The sequence below is a fragment of the Drosophila eugracilis genome, unplaced genomic scaffold, assembly GCF_018153835.1.
Source record: "Drosophila eugracilis isolate 14026-0451.02 unplaced genomic scaffold, ASM1815383v1 contig_367, whole genome shotgun sequence".
Classification (NCBI taxonomy): Eukaryota; Metazoa; Arthropoda; class Insecta; order Diptera; family Drosophilidae; genus Drosophila; species Drosophila eugracilis.
This window is the reverse complement of record NW_024573224.1, coordinates 4,045,032-4,060,985: the sequence shown is the minus strand read 5'-3', so window position 1 is coordinate 4,060,985 and position 15,954 is coordinate 4,045,032. Positions and strand designations below refer to the sequence as shown.

The 15,954-nt window shown below is 40.0% G+C and overlaps 4 protein-coding genes across 4 annotated transcripts; 2 read left to right on the top strand and 2 right to left on the bottom strand.

Moving 5' to 3' along the window:
• Positions 1-136: 136 nt before the first annotated feature.
• LOC108113525 (S-adenosylmethionine mitochondrial carrier protein homolog) lies at positions 137-1,533 on the top strand. Its single transcript, XM_017224118.2, has 4 exons — positions 137-345; positions 401-667; positions 729-1,144; positions 1,307-1,533. Exons 1-4 carry the CDS (start codon positions 250-252, stop codon positions 1,419-1,421), a joined length of 894 nt encoding a protein of 297 aa, XP_017079607.1. The 5' UTR covers positions 137-249; the 3' UTR covers positions 1,422-1,533.
• LOC108113526 lies at positions 1,491-2,099 on the bottom strand. The gene is made up of 3 exons (XM_017224119.2): positions 1,899-2,099; positions 1,633-1,818; positions 1,491-1,582 (listed from the first exon to the last, which is right to left on the bottom strand). The coding sequence occupies exons 1-3, from the start codon at positions 2,025-2,027 to the stop codon at positions 1,556-1,558; spliced, it is 342 nt and encodes a 113-aa protein (XP_017079608.2). The 5' UTR covers positions 2,028-2,099; the 3' UTR covers positions 1,491-1,555.
• Positions 2,100-2,150: 51 nt separating this feature from the next.
• Positions 2,151-3,805, top strand: LOC108113534 (zinc finger protein 425). The gene is made up of 2 exons (XM_017224128.2): positions 2,151-3,291; positions 3,353-3,805. Exons 1-2 carry the CDS (start codon positions 2,249-2,251, stop codon positions 3,522-3,524), a joined length of 1,215 nt encoding a protein of 404 aa, XP_017079617.1. The 5' UTR covers positions 2,151-2,248; the 3' UTR covers positions 3,525-3,805.
• Positions 3,806-3,840: 35 nt separating this feature from the next.
• LOC108113518 (relaxin receptor 2) lies at positions 3,841-15,861 on the bottom strand. Its single transcript, XM_017224110.2, has 11 exons — positions 15,824-15,861; positions 14,442-14,854; positions 11,966-12,247; positions 11,598-11,790; positions 11,173-11,457; positions 10,492-10,563; positions 9,366-9,437; positions 5,272-5,343; positions 4,771-5,214; positions 4,437-4,711; positions 3,841-4,376 (listed from the first exon to the last, which is right to left on the bottom strand). Exons 2-11 carry the CDS (start codon positions 14,527-14,529, stop codon positions 3,841-3,843), a joined length of 2,319 nt encoding a protein of 772 aa, XP_017079599.2. The 5' UTR covers positions 14,530-14,854; positions 15,824-15,861.
• Between the last annotated feature and the right edge of the window lie 93 nt (positions 15,862-15,954).

The window sequence follows — 15,954 nt, the reverse complement described above, 5'->3', positions numbered from 1 at the left end:
TTTTTTAAATTTTGTTTTCCATAAAACTCACGGTGAAAAAAATCCTCAATTATACAGAAGAAATCTTTGTCTTTAAAAACCTTGACAGTCCTATGAAGAACAGCTGTTAAATAAAGTATTGCCAGACTTCCGGAAATCAGCTGACTATTACGTTAACAACCACATTTAATATTTTTGTTTATTTAATTAATTAGAGCAAATATCCTGGCGGTATGACTTAAAGTAGGGTCTATTCCATATTTTTAAGACATGACAGCTGAACTGAGCCTGGACTCGGCCTCTGGTCCAATGGAAATCACCATTCAAGAGCCGGTCAACAAATTGAAATTTCTACATGCACTTGTTGTGAGTACTTCAAGCTCTTTAAAGGACAATAGAGATCCTAGCAGAAATTTTGCAGGCGGGAGGAGTGGCTGGCATGGTGGTGGACATCGCCCTCTTTCCCATAGATACAGTTAAGACCCGACTGCAAAGCGAACTGGGCTTTTGGAGGGCAGGCGGCTTCAGAGGCATCTACAAAGGACTGGCTCCTGCGGCTGCGGGAAGCGCTCCCACTGCGGCCCTGTTTTTCTGCACCTATGAATGCGGAAAGCAGTTTCTCAGTTCTATAACCCAAACCAAAGATTCACCATATGTGCACATGGCAGCGGCTTCAGCAGCTGAAGTGGTGGGATTCACATAGAAACTCTATCTTGCTTATGTATCTAATTCTGTTCTATATCCCTTAGTTGGCTTGTTTAATTCGCGTTCCCGTGGAAATTGCCAAACAACGCTCCCAAACACTTATGGGCAACAAACAGTCTGGCCTGCAAATCTTGCTTCGAGCGTATCGCACTGAGGGATTGCAACGGGGTCTCTACAGGGGATTCGGCTCCACTATTATGCGGGAGATTCCATTCAGTCTGATACAATTTCCCCTCTGGGAGTACTTTAAGCTACAATGGACTCCCTTTACCGGTTACGAATCGACTCCATTTTCGGTTGCGCTTTGTGGAGCCATTGCTGGAGGCATATCAGCGGGACTGACAACACCACTTGATGTGGTCAAAACCCGAATCATGCTAGCTGAAAAGGAAAGTCTAAATCGGCGTCGCAGTGCCCGGAGCATTTTGCATGGCATTTATGTAGAGCGTGGCTTTGCCGGGTAAATAATTTACTTTTAGACTTATAAACTTTAAGAAGATAGAAATTGCTTACCAGGCATTATATGTGATAGAAAAGCTATTTATCCTTTAATAGTGAACATTTTTTTAGGTTTATAGTTAATGTTAATTAATAATTAATGTATGTTTGTATTATTTTTCAGTCTGTTTGCTGGTTTTGTGCCTCGGGTGATGTGGATCACACTTGGCGGCGCTTTCTTCTTTGGTTTCTACGACCTGACGACGCGAATCCTGAATGCAACCAATACGGATCATTAAAAATAGGGCTATTTTCGTTGTACTTGTATTAGAGGCACATAGTAGTAACTTAACCGATGACAACCACCGTTTGGAGACAACGTGGACAATAAAGTTTATATGTATGTATGTACATAAAAGTCTTTTGAGATTGGTTAGGCGTTGGAAGCATTATTTGGTCCCTGTGGAAGAGATTTTATATAAAATGAGACATTGCATTGACTTAACTTACATCCTGAATATGCAGGCGACCGGTAAGCAAGCTGGCTGCAGTGCGGTGATCCCCCAGTTCATCTCCGCAGGCCATGGACACATCGGAATCCTCTTCGTCGACATTGATGTATCCCGATCTCGGGACCTTTCTGCGTCTTATACAATCCCAAGAAATCCGGCACCGGCTACGTGACATGGCATATACCTGTGGACACCCAAATGCATATATTAAGACAAATGTAAATGCACTTGAACAAACAGACGGCGATAAGGAATGTAACGCACCAAAGCTGCCAGAATGAAAATGCCAACAAGCACCGAAATGGGCATCCAAATGTACTGGGCATCGTCGGGATGAAGAATGTCTGATTCAGGACTTTTCATTGTCGTTTCCGGCTCAGAATGCTGCTCCATTTCCGGGGATTTACAAAAAAATCACAGCAACTGCGGAACGAAAAGTTCGTAAAAATTTAAGCGCTCGTAAGTGGTGCCAGACCGTTACTGAAATAGGTGGCAGCTCTGCGTAGCTATGTTTAGTTTTTCTTTGCGTTTAGTGTTTTGAGCGGGGATTTTCAATTGTAAACAAGCAATTTTAGTCCGAAGTTACCAATTTGTTCACACTCACCATTGTAAAGATGGATCCACAAAAGCCCAGAATATACAAAACGCTGAATTACACTATAACAAAGCGAAATACAGAAGCTCCCGTAAAAGTTGTGCCGCAAGAAGTCACGTTTTCAGACAGTACTTGTTTACTGGAGCTGAACAACTGCTGCCGCTTATGCTTGGAGGAGCCACATCCCAAACAAATGCTGGACATGAGCACCATTTATGACCAGGACGCGGAATTGAGCTATTACGACTGCTACGAGATCTGCACCAAAGAAGACCTCCGGCAGATAACAAACGATAGCGAGCCGAATACCTTGTGCAAACGTTGTGCAGTGGAACTCCAATGGGCTTATGATTTCCACAAGAAAGTGGCTATTGCCAATCAGCAGTTGAGGGAGATATTTTGCGTCACCGAAACCAGTGATGACCCTGATGAGGAGGAAGGTGAGGACGATGATGGGGATATGAGTGATGAGTTCCTTCTAGAGGAGGTTGAAGATAAGCACGATGACCCAGAAGCGCAGGATGAGCAGAAAACCACTAATAACCTTGATAATTTGGAGGACATCGTCCCACGCCATCGCCATTCAGGGCAATTCAGCTGCAAATTCTGCCACAAAGTGTTCAAGAACCATTCCCGCATGGCCAAGCACCGGCTCATTCACCTGGCCAACCGTCCTCACTTCCAGTGCAGCCAATGCGACAGGGGCTACCTTACTAAACAAGCCCTCAAAGTACACGTAGATTCAAAGCACAGGGAATCTGGATCCCGGTGCAACACCTGCGGCAAGGTTTTTGCCATTGCCAAAGCTTTGGAGATTCATGAACGCTATCACAACAGAGATTTTCCTTATGCTTGTGATCTTTGCGATCGGCGATTTGCACAGCGATCCCATTTGACTGTCCATCAGCAGGTGAAGCACACTGGCTCTCGCTTTATTTGCGAGTTTCCCAACTGCCAGAAGTCTTTTACTTCATCATCATCTCTCAGGAATCACGAGTGCACCCATACGGCGATGCCCTTTGAGTGTGCTCACTGCCAGCAGAGTTTCCCAGCTCGTAACAAGTTTGTTTTCTTTTAGAAATCAAATGAAATGAGAATTTAATAATGTATAATCTTGTTTTAGGCTTCGCGGGCACCTTGAGCGCAAACACAATATGCAGGTGGGGTTAGATGACCTGGAAGAGATGCGCAAGTTTCACATCGTGCGTTCAAAGTTGGTAATGGCGAAGGTTTATACAGGACACGAAGAATCAGACATCAGTCCCAAGAAGAATAGCAGTGATGAGCCTAACTAAGAAACCTATTTAAAAAAGTAACTTAGAAAGTTGAAACCAAAAGATGCTACTTGAACTTAAATATTTCTTAATATAATATGAGAAAAGCGCTGTAGAGAAGCTTATGTATGAGTTTAAGCGCTAAAATTAATCTCTACCATCACAAAATCCGTAAAATTGACTTACAAATATCACATTCAATTTATTTCACGCTTTCCTTTGGTTAGCTTACACGGATAAGGTTAGATATTCACAAACATATATAAAGATATCATAGACAAAATAAATGCTGCTAAATCTGATGGTATACAAGTTAAATCTCCGCCACAAGAATCCCTCAGTTAGACAACGTAAGAGCTAATGGCATGGCTTTGGCCAGTGCTGTGGAGTCATCCGGATGGGAGGATCCGGTGGCCGTGCCTGTCGTTGTTGTGGCCACATTACCATTGCCCGCCTCCGCTCGCTTTCTAGAGGTAATCTTTTTCCAACCACGCAGAAAGATTTGATTTCGGTACTTAGGCGTGGTGAAGGTGTACAAAAGTGGATTAACCGCCGAGTTCAAGGGCAGAACAAAGACCACGAGCCAAGCGTAGATGTCGTCCGATATATTGTAGTTGAAGAAGACCCAGATCTTCATAACAATGATTGGCACCCAACAGAGGAAGTCTGTCAGCACGATGAAGAAAAACCGCACCGCGAATTCACAGTCCAAAAGAGTCAGCGGCGTAGCACTCCGCGTCCGCCATATCGAGATCAGCAGGGCTGTATATAGCATAGCAATCATTACCAACAACAGCAGATTGACACCCAAAAAAACAAACGCCGAATAAAGCCAACCCATGGGAAAGGCCTCGTGGATGTGCAGTGGGAAACCTGTTAAAATACATTTCGTTAAAAGTAAATATTAATTTCGGCATTAAACTTTTTCATTACAAGTTCCGGAATAAGATCCGTAGTACGGCAGCGTGCTTGTCCGCCACAGAAGCACTGGTACAACCGCTAGACCCACTCCAGTAATCCAAATGCATATCAAAGCCAGCCACATCACCCGACTTCCGATGCTGCGGTGACCTCGAAACGGATCCGCAATCAGCAGGAAGCGCTCCAAAGACATGAAAGCCAGGATAAGCATCGACACCTCCGAAGAGCTCACAGCTAGGGTTCCAATCAACGTGCACTGCCATGAACTTATCCAGTCCAACACAACCCTGGGGGATATAGGGGTTTATGGCTAAAATGTATACCTACAGATTCGATAGCTACTTACTTGTAATACTCATTCCGGTAGCGGTAGTCCTGCACACCGATGGTGACCAAATAGAAGCCCATCAGCATGTCGGCCAACGCCAGATTCCGGATCACCATTGTGACTGCCACATTCTCATCCCGATATATAAACCGTCCCCAAAGGACCAAAACATTTCCAGCTATTGTTAAGGTTGCCATCACCCAAGCAGAGTATCTAAGAACGGGTTTGCTCAATAAATCCTGAAATGAACTGACTCCATCGGTGGATGGCTTGCACATCCTGACCCGCGGAGTCATCGAGCAGTAAAAGAATCGATCGTAGATTATGTAGGTGAGGTTTCGCATCGCATTGATAGCAGCAAAGTCTATGTGATCATATCGGATACCCGTGAGATTCAAGAAAGAGATGTTCAGCGGCTCCATCAAACTGCTGGTGATGTGTATCGGCATTTGGGCCAAAGAACTGGAATGTTGGTGAGTGTTTAAAAAAGTTACCAATGCTGAATTAAATTATACTCACAGTGCCTCCAGTCGAGTGTTGTGCAGAAATGTTTCGCCAGATAGCTCTTTAATGGGATTACCGACAAGGCGGCTGTAAAACGAAATGCACGTCTAAGAATTATTCGCAGATATAAGGTTACGGATACGCAGCGTGAGCCGCCCATAAAGGCCACGCATTTGTTGCTGATAACGCCAGCCCACGTTGTCGCCTTTAAAAGTTCTTACAAAAACAAATTTCTCCTTTTGGCGCGACTTTAAGCCACAGCCACAACAAGTTGGTTAAAGCTTTTAAAAGTCACATAATAAAATACCGCTGGGCAGCATAATAACGAAAATTCTTATTTAATAGCTGGCTGAGTATAAATCAGCGCACAAACATTGTCTATCAATGTGTGGAATAGATTCAACTGGCCGGGGCTTAATGTGTTGGCAGGAAAGGGCGCATCATTCATGGCAGACAGGATGCGGCACAGTGGTTTGAAAACAACTATAAAGTCGGTGCAACAAAAACAATAACATTTCCATTTTAAAGATGTAAAACGACTTTTAAAAGGAGTCAATATTTTATACCAATAGATATATTACTTTTTAAATTTACTAAAAACTTTTTAACTTTCCTTTAAACTTAGCTAGGAAACCCCAATATATTGACCTATTTTGGCGACACTTTTCCTCCGTGTGGAGAAAGTTATTCTGGTTTATTATTATGTTTATCGCGTAGGGGGATAATAACTTGAATATTTTCTGTGAATCGGGATAGGGGTGGTTCGGTTCCACCGTGTCACGTCCATGGGAATTGCAGCATCTGATGTGAGATCTAAGGAACTGAATCTGATGGAGATGGTGTTGTGAATGTAGATGTGGGATATGTGGACTCTGACGTTGAGCTCTTCGTTGGAGCTCCATTGCTTGCACTTGTCTGGTCAATCAATGCCCCAGCACCAACTGTTAACAGTTTGTTTTTATGGATTGTCGCCCAAAGACAATGGACACAACCCCCACCTCCGCGACCACCAGGAGCTGCCACAGATTGCTGATAATTGCTTGCTGGCTATAAAGTTGCAGCGCAATTTTTCGTAGCCAAGGCGGGGAAAAGCTTAAACTAAATATTTAACTCGGCCACAAAATTGAGGCGTCGAGCTGGGCCGGCAAAATAATTTTTATTATGTAAATTTCTAATTAATTATTGAGGGGCAGGCCTTTTGGATCGACTGGCATCATGATTTTGCCAGCGGTTCTTGGGCCCCAAAAGTCCGCACTTAATAACTTCATAAATATCCGGCCAAACCAGACGACACACGAGCACAATTAACATATTTTTACTTGAAGGGCAACAAGTTGCAGTCCCTTACTGTTGGGCCTCCCAATAAGCCCCAAGTAATGCCCATTGTTCATGGACGAGCACATCCTCCAGTGGCCACATACACGTGGCCCATTCCGGGGGGCACAAAAGTGGGCTAACGTAACTGCGTCACAATCGAAGGGTCCGGAGACTACTGAGTAAACGATGAAGGGCTGGATGGCGGTCATTGCGCATTTAAGAAAATGACAAATAAATGCCTCTAGTTGTGTTTGTGCGCTACGTGCAAGGATCGAAAAATCATAGCGAAGAAATATCACAAATGTTGGGGCGGTTGCAAGAGTCTAGAAGACTACTAAATACCCTTTCACTGCTCATTGTTTGCTAGTAAAGTACGAGTATATGTAAGCAAATTTGACTCTTAAAAGGTTAAGATAATATTTTTGAATGAGGAGATAATTATGCATATATTTTAAATGCTGCCAATATAACATTAGTAGTATTAATCCTCGAGTTCCCAGATACTTTTTCCAGCGCACAACCTATTCAAAGTACCCCATTTCACTCTGAGTGCATATTAACCAAATGAAGCCATTTACGCTTCCCTTGCAAATGACACGTTTCAGTTGTGGATTCTTTTGGGGCAATGTGCTGTACAGAGGTACTGTGGCATTTGTTAGTGATGCACTGATGCGGGCGGGGGCGGTGCTTATGTTGACCATAATTAACGTCACGGCCATGTCCACAGCGGACAATGCAGAACTTAAAGGTCTTTAAAGTCAATGTACCATACCGAATAAAAAATCCCTGTAATGATCTGTCAGTGGTTCAGTGGCTTGACATCAGGAATCAAATTAGTGCAGCGATTTCTCAAATATTTTCGCTTTCGTTTGTTTTATGGCCACGTCCCCATCCTGAGATATCCCCTTGGGGGATACCAAAAGACAAAACAAATCAGCAGAAATTGCTGTAGGAAGACAGATACATGAGCAGCATTTAGATGCGTATCTGATAGATACAAATACACGGACACAGATACGCTGGCCAAAGGAATTTTTGTGCAGTTTATTTTAGTCGGTGAACACAAGAAGAAATGAATTAAAACTGAATAAAATACAAAATTCAACCTAAGTAAATATTCGACAGGTTTCTCAGAAATATAAAACGCAAAAAATATAGCATACAATTTTGCGCTGTATAAATTCTTTGAATGATTTTTGAACTAACTTAAAAACTATAGACAGACAATCTATCAATGATAATTAATAATAATTATTTTCTGCACTTCAAGGCAAAGTATTCTTATAAGAAAATAACCAATTGATTGTTATTTATAATCATATTTTTTTTTTTCCGTGTGACTATAAAAACCTTACACTTGGCATACGAGCTCCCAGAATGCTGAGAAATTCCTAGCACGCCAACAAAGGGCAAGTTATTTGCATGGGGGTTGGGGTGAGCGGCAAGGTTACAGGATGGGTGGTAAGTTGTAAGATTGTGAGAGGTGTCATCAACAGGCGTAAAGGATTCGCAGCTCGAATGAGGGGAGGGACAAGCAACATCTAATGAAGCAATGACGATTGGGGAATACCGCCCCGAGTCGATTTCAATAAACTCCTTCATTATTGGCCCACAACTTGGCCGGAGTTGGTTACAGTTACTGGCCAAGGCTTTGGCGAAATTGTTTTCACATAAAATACAAATTTATTTGCATTTTTATTTGGTCATAATAATGTTTGTTTATTTGGCTGCGTTGGCCAGAAGTCAAAGTCAAAGTCCCAAAAGATACAAAAATGCCAAAGCCAAAATTTCGTTTGTATTATAACCAATCTGGTCAAGCCAGAGTGTGTGTTATCATTCTTGATATGCTGATGTATATGTATATGTATCTATGCTAGATGGGTTTGGTAAATTTATTAAGGCCACAGCTTGATGCTAGACGATGGATGCAGAGTTGCCGGAGACATTTATTGAATATGCTATTGATATATGGTTATGAAAGCCAGAAAGCAACATATAACATCTATTTCAGACACACACAAACACAAAGGTTCATAGAAAGATTCTATTTACAAGCCATGATTAAAGCTCTCAACGGTTTCCTTTTTACTATTAAATATTAAGCATACGCCATGTTGTCTGAGGCTCATCAAATTCCTTCCTCAAAGCGTTAAACAATTTGTTTTCCTTTTTTACGATTGCCGTTTATAGATTCGCCCACTTACTTTAGAGTTTGGCCATAGCTTGTATAATAATAAACTATGACTATAAAGGTTAGATTAGTTGGCCCAAGGGGGTAAACTTTTTTATAGCGCGGGCGTGGTCAAGTTCATAAAAACATTTCTATCTTTGCAATTGATTAAAGAGTATCTTCTGGTATAGCATCTCAGTTAAGTTTCTTTTCCCTTTTTGTTATTATTTATTTGTCTGTGGGCGCAAAAGTTTTCAACTTGAGTTTTTCATAAACAGAGAGTCACATTTCGTATACGTAATTGCGCATTAATGAACTCAAATTAATATCATTGAATATGATTTTGAATCACAAAGCAAATGTCCAGTAAGTGGGTGGGAATTTGCGGGGGCTTGGCTGGTTGAAATCCTTTGCCAAATTAGGATTTACTTTTGGGACATTCCTGCGGCTTTGTGCTGATTCTTTGACCAGAGATGAGGCGAGTTCATTTACTTGTGTCCCAGCATTATTCGTATTATTATGCTAATTAGCTCTGTGTCGCCATAATTCATGCTTAGTGTCGGTGTTAAACTTTCAGAAATACAGAATGAAATTCATTCCCCACTCCTTTTTCTATACTTACATATCTCGCATATTGGTTAGATTCGCAAACGCTCGTCCATGGATGTGAGTGATGAGGTTGTGCTGGAGATCTCTGTGAGTAGAAAAAATATTCGAAATTAATATAAATTTATTTATTAACTAAGATAATTATTCTTTAGTAACCCCTTATACCACAACAGCTATTTTTCTTTTCCTTCTTTAACTACCCATATGCTTCACATCACCAGATAAATTGCCGACACATATGATGCGATGATGGGCACGAATATTGCGACACAATTTATCCCATCTAAATCTCATCGCCTCTACTCGTTTCCAATGCCTGTAAAGGTTAACACATTTATTTACGTTGGGCAATTTGGGTAACTGATTTATTTTCAGTTAGCAGCGAGGCGTCGGCCACCCAGACGACCCATTGACTTATATTGTCAGCTATTGATGCATAAATTAATGATTATATATACTCCGTCAGTCGGGGATTTTGAAGGCAAGCGGTAGGTTGTCTACCAAAATTTGGGTAGACTTTTGATAAATTCTTGTAAATTGGTTAGGTGTCGAACTTTGTTGATACTCCTTTCTTGGAAGTATCTTTACTTATTGTTAACTTCTATAAGTAATAAATATTTCCTAATATTTTCTTTTAATAATTGTAAAACTAGAAAAGGGTACTTCCAACTTCGACTATCAAATTGATTTCTTTGCCTTGTTATTTTTTGTCACTCCTCGTGTAAATATTTGTTTAGCATATGTTATTTGGGTAAACAATAAACGTGCCAATTTATGGTTATTGATGCATAAATTCAATTGTTTTTGGTTTGCTGGTAAAAAAGGTGTCCAAGTATCGAATATCCACCTCAATGTCATGTCAACAGTGCGTATACGCAATGCCCCATATCTCTTTTTCACTGTCTCAGCAACAAAGTAACCCACATAAATCTCTCAAAATAAACAAGTACGAAAAAAAAGAAATCCCTGTGAAAACGAAAGCAAAATGCAACGAAGAGTAAAAATTACGCATACGCCCCATAAAATCTAAGTACAACATATTTCAATAGACTTTTCGACACTTGCTGGCTGCTTTTCCTCTCTTTTTTCTTTGGGTTTTTTTTTATATCGAGGGGGTAAAAGTTGATTGTTTTACTTACAGCAAATGTAAATTATCCAATTGGGAAAAAGTTTCCTCGCCAATGTATTCGATTCGATTGAAATCCAAATAACTGTAAAAGTAAAGAGATATTTATGCAGGCATCCAACAATCTGGTTAAGCTTTAGACCTAGTTCTGTGTATATATATATTTTTGGGTTAGTGTTCTAAGACTGCCTTAAGCTGTTTCTGTGTGCTTGTGTGGACAAGTGAGGAATGTTTTCTTGGGCAGATGTAAGATAGTGTGATAGTTAAAGTAGAGAAACTAGACTCGACTTTAAGGGTGATCTAAAAACCTTAGAACTTAAGATATAAAGTTAACCAATCAGAAAGATGGAAATCAGTAAATGTAAAGGTAAGTTTAAAAACCTACAGGTTGCAACTTTGAATCATCAACTTTAAACTCCAGTTAACACCAATAAAGCTCGTGAAACTGATACTAAGTGAGTGCAACCACGTTGACAACATTGTGCCAGTCCGTAAACCAGCAATCCAGCAGGACACCCAATACCCGAGTAACCCAATGAGCTTGGTGCTGCGCCAGCTTTTAACAGCATTTTACGCTTGAATACATCAGCGGAGCTGCTTGTCCAGAGACCGACCCGAATTCTCTACAGTTTTTAATCTAGCAAATAGAAGAGCAACAGCCCTCTATAGCCAAAACCCAATTCGATTTACTCACACTTCGTAAAGCGACGGGATTTTCGGCAGCTGCACATTCCGCAGGGTGAGGCGATTCCTACTCAGGACTAACCATTCCAATCGATGGAAGAATCGTAGCTGTTCCATGGGCAGGTGGTGCAATTGGTTGTTAACCAGGAACAGCCATTGGAGGCTGTGTAGTCCCAGGAAGACGCCGTGGGGCAGGTGGCTTATATTGTTGTGGCTTAGCTCCAGGCGCTCCAGATGAAATAAACCACTGAAGCTGCCCAGCGGGACACGTGATATGTTGTTGTATTTGAGTGTCCTGTGGAAGAATGAGGTAATTCAGGTGAGTTGCAGTAAAATTTAGCTATTTGTTTCTTCAAAATTTAACTGATATATGGACTTGCTTGAATTTCTCTAAAGTTAGTCTAGATTATAAAACCTATATTTTACTTTACTCACAACTTTTGCAGGCGGGTCATGTTGGCAAAAATATTGTCTCGCAGGGTCAGGTTGTTGCGGATAATGATCAGATTGGTGACCTCCGAACTGATTCTGGGAAATCGACGCAACTTGGCATAGCGACCGCAGTAGAGAATGGTTCCTCGCTTCCCTCCCTGACCACACTGACAAGTTTTTGGATATGTGACGATATCTAAGGATTCCAATTAAGGTAAGTGTACAAAAGGATTAAAAGATAAAAATAACTTAAAACATATAATGAAAGTATGGTTCTCTGAAACTTATTTATTGATTAATTACTATTAAATCATAATTAATTAAAGATTTCTTTAACCATTCTTCAAGTGTAAGTGTAATTGTAAACTTACCACAAGTCATGTTTAAAGTTAGACTTTGATTCCTTGGCACCGTCGGCGGTGATAAATCCACACCGCTCGCATTCGAAGTTGAGGAGATTAGGCGCTGTTGCTTCTTTTCAATCGCATTACGCACAATCTTGTCGGCCATCTCCTTGCTGCCGTAAAGGAGTCCGCACTCCACAGGATTTTCGTCGCTGCTGTCGGCGCAATCGTGCCGACTGTCGCACATCTGGCGCCTTGGAACGCACAGCGTGCCGTTGTCGCAGGCGAAGCTGCCCGTGGGGCAGGGTCCTGCCAAGGAGACAAGACAACAACAAATAGATCCCGAATTAATTATCACCCAAGGACACCCAGAACATATTGCATTCGCTTTGGTTTTAGTTCAGAAGCAAAGCAAAACCTAGATAAATTGTTATTTTAACAAGATTGTAGTTTTGCGACCCCTAAATTGTTTATTAAACAAATTTTTACAAAAATTAGAATTATATTTCCAAATTGGCAAATACAAATTTATAAGTTTGCCATTCATTTTTTTCTACACGGGCTTATCACTTGGTCAACAGTGCGTATGAGTAATTACTCTAATCGCTGACAGGCAAACTTTAAACTCAAGTTGACAACTTAATTTGTGGGCCCTTATTGTCATACCCTCGATCAAACAAAGTATTTCAGTTATTGTTTGCCTTCTTGTCAAGACATGGCAATTAAATTTAATGTGCCAAAAAGTTTGTCGTATCATTTCTTTTATTTTTGAAAAGTTTGCTTTGTTAGCAATATGTTTTTTCAAGCATTAAAATCAAGTACATGAATCGAAACGATGACTTCAAATAAATTATTAAGCCATTGTAGCTAATTTAACTTCAACAGTTGATCTGAGTTTAAGCAATTAATGGACGAAATAGCTTTCATTTCATATTCTTTGGATTTAATTTATCCTGAGACATTTTCTGCCTGAATGCCTACAAGTTTTTTTGGGTAATTGTCGTAAAACGAAAAGACAATTTTGTTTTGCATTTTATCATTTTTATGATTTGTTTGGGTGCCACGACTAGAGAATCTCTACAAAAATTGAGCAATTCAAATTACGAGATTATGGAACATAGTTCGTTAGACAAATGAGCAAATAAAAGTGAAAGTGGAGCACCTTGAAGGGCTTTTAATCCGATTGCACGGATTGCGTCAGAAACATATTTTTTTTGGGCTTGTTTTCTAGTTTATATCGTAAAAACTTTTCTCTTTAAATGATTATTTATTAATATAATCAAACTGAACATGTCAGAAATGTCTTTGATAGAAGGCAAAGAAGACAAATTTATGATTTTGTGTGACTTCATTTTACTTATTAAATTAAATCTGCTAAAATAATTATAATATATGTCTAGTTTTAACACATTAACTAAAAATTCCCTCTAAAATGGTTATAGTTTCCTTCAACTAAATAGTTCGTCATTTACTTCTCATAAAACTGCATAAATTTATATCTTCATCTCGTTGCCCATAAGAATAAGTGTGTAACTTCATTAGGAAGGAATCGTAGTCACACAAAAGCAAATGTGCATTAGGCGAGACTTTCAATTTCATTGTGTCCATGACGAGGACACATGTTAACACAAATCATGGCTCCTTTGGCATCCGCCTTCCCATCCTTAAACTTCCTTTTCTCCGGCTGATTTAAACCTAATCCGGACAAATTCTCTGCTCTCAGGCAGATAAATAATTTGTCGTGATGCATGTACTTGGAATCCGAGGCGACAAAATGGCATAAATCAAACATGTTTTGCCTATATCTGCTGGTATGGCAAATCAATACGCAAATTGGCATAAAAAATATAATATTAAGGCAGCAACAGCAAAAAGCAGAGCGATTTCCTTCGATATTGATACTCGTAAAACAAGATAAAAGCTTTGAACGAGGAACCAAAAACATTCAGGACCAAAAGGCCCAGATATATTTCCACTTATTTTTTGTCTATGGTCGTGCGAAAATTGTTTTGTGCTCAAGACAAAGTTTGCGCCGTACTCGTATTTATTTTTTTATGGTCAGGCGTTTGTTGTTTTTCCGCCCCATTCTGATTTTTGTTGTTGCTTTATTTTTATCGTATTATACAACAAATTACTTTCAAATACTTTTGAGTATAAAATTTATGGCCATTTTGCAGTTTGGAATTTGATTTGGGTTTTTGTTTAGCTTGAAGGGAGCTCTTCTACAAATAAGGGGTTTCCAATTTATATACACTTCACCACAAGCATCTTGGGGTAATTATTTATGTATGTTTCGAAAAGCTTTAAATAGAAAACTTTAAAATAATTTTCTTCTTTTTTAAATCAGAGGTTAAAATAAGTCTTAATAAATACAATTTTCGTTTTACTGCAGAAAATGTAATATATTTCTTGGTTATTTTCAAGGTAATGAAATAAGATAAAGCGTAGATTAATAAATATATATTATATGCAACCTATAGATAGGATTAAAAATTAGACCTACCCAAACTTAAGTAAAATATTACGGCGGCCAGCAGAAGGACGACGGTCATCAGGCAGACGCCTACGGCAATGCTCCTCCCGTAGACCATTGCGATTTATCGGTTTGGTCCTGTTTTTCCAAGCTCGCTTATCTAATTACTTGGCCACCGCACTGGCTGCACTGGCTCCTTGACCGAGTTCATCATTAGGAGCACTCAATTCCCACTCCGGGCACGCCCCCACTGGCAACAACAAAAACAACTCCAACAACCGATGCGGTGCTGACTCATTGGGTTTTTATATTATTATTTCTTATATCGTTCAGTCGTTCTTTTTTTTGTTAATTTCTTGTCACTTCATTTGGCTAATGTTCACAGCTCGTCGAGATGAGTTTTAAGTGCCAGGATTACATAGCAGATGGAGCGGAAGAGGGAGCTAGGGACACGGGAGGGGAGTTCAAAATTAATATTTTGGATGGCAAGTGCTTTCCACTTGGTGGGGTTTCGATTTCAGCGCTGGATAAAATTGATTTGATGTCCATAAAAAATATGCATAAAGTGCTATTTTGACAGACGACGGGCTTAAGTTTCACAGACAGATTAAAGTTATTGGCAGTTTTCGAAAAGTATTTCTAGGGAAATTGATATTTTCCTTAAAAGCAATTTAATAATCAGTCAAGAAAAAGAAATTTTATTCAAATCTAACAACTTAAGCTTTGATGATTTAATTTGCCTAAAATATGGGTATTTCCATTGACAACATTGAGCTTTAATAAATGGTGAATGAAATATTATTCTTAAAGAAAAATCTCCAAAAATAAGTGAAAAGGAACCCATAAACATTGGCTTTATTTTTTTCCCCCCGCTGAGGGTTACAAATCGAAATGAATAATTTGAGTTGCGAGTCGAAAGAAGAAGCATTTGGCCCCAGTCATATGGTTTTCCTACTTTTAAGTAGCTACTTTTATTTCCTAATTTATGCAAGGCATTAGCCGAACTCAAGGTTATAAAGTTGGAAAATGTACTACGAAATGTAAGTGCAATATGTGACCGGCATTAGTGGGCCCTTTTCTGCGACATTTCTTTTTCACAGGCTGATTAAATTTCGTTTAATTGAGTCGGTGGGCTGCGGGTTTATATGCCTCCCAGGAGGTCTCAAGGTCAGCCAGAGACAAATCATAATTTCCGCAAAAGGTCACAACATTGTCTCGGCAATGCATGATCCCTTAACTGAAACGGGGACTCTCATTATCGCAATCATCGCAATTGAACAGCATTTGGTGTGGAAAAGCATCATAAAACCGGAGCGGTTTCGTCCTCTTTTTGCTGCCGGGCCACTTAATGCTCCCTCGACCACTTTGTAGATTGTGTCAATTGATAGGATAGGATGTCCCGAAAAACAGACCATTCAAATGTGTGTTCTTTCGCCTCTTTATTCCTTTCGGGCCACTTTCACTGCCCTCTTAAGTGGAAAACACTTTTGTTTCATTTTTCTTCCTTTTTGAAAATTCAAAAGTCCGCGCGCTTCTTTAGGAA

What these genes read in the sequence shown, in the direction of transcription:
- LOC108113534 (XM_017224128.2), top strand. Translation starts at nt 2,249, where the DNA reads ATGGATCCACAAAAGCCCAGAATATACAAAACGCTGAATTACACTATA. An exon ending in AGTTTCCCAGCTCGTAACAA is followed by an intron (nt 3,292 to 3,352) that starts GTTTGTTTTCTT and finishes ATCTTGTTTTAG; the next exon opens with GCTTCGCGGGCACCTTGAGC.
- LOC108113526 (XM_017224119.2), bottom strand. Translation starts at nt 2,027, where the DNA reads ATGGAGCAGCATTCTGAGCCGGAAACGACAATGAAAAGTCCTGAATCA. An exon ending in TTTTCATTCTGGCAGCTTTG is followed by an intron (nt 1,819 to 1,898) that starts GTGCGTTACATT and finishes GGGTGTCCACAG; the next exon opens with GTATATGCCATGTCACGTAG. An exon ending in GTCGCCTGCATATTCAGGAT is followed by an intron (nt 1,583 to 1,632) that starts GTAAGTTAAGTC and finishes TCTCTTCCACAG; the next exon opens with GGACCAAATAATGCTTCCAA.
- LOC108113518 (XM_017224110.2), bottom strand. Translation starts at nt 14,529, where the DNA reads ATGGTCTACGGGAGGAGCATTGCCGTAGGCGTCTGCCTGATGACCGTC. An exon ending in AACTTTAAACATGACTTGTG is followed by an intron (nt 11,791 to 11,965) that starts GTAAGTTTACAA and finishes TGGAATCCTTAG; the next exon opens with ATATCGTCACATATCCAAAA. An exon ending in AACACTCGACTGGAGGCACT is followed by an intron (nt 5,215 to 5,271) that starts GTGAGTATAATT and finishes CCAACATTCCAG; the next exon opens with TTCTTTGGCCCAAATGCCGA.
- LOC108113525 (XM_017224118.2), top strand. Translation starts at nt 250, where the DNA reads ATGACAGCTGAACTGAGCCTGGACTCGGCCTCTGGTCCAATGGAAATC. An exon ending in CGGCTTCAGCAGCTGAAGTG is followed by an intron (nt 668 to 728) that starts GTGGGATTCACA and finishes TATATCCCTTAG; the next exon opens with TTGGCTTGTTTAATTCGCGT. An exon ending in GTAGAGCGTGGCTTTGCCGG is followed by an intron (nt 1,145 to 1,306) that starts GTAAATAATTTA and finishes ATTATTTTTCAG; the next exon opens with TCTGTTTGCTGGTTTTGTGC.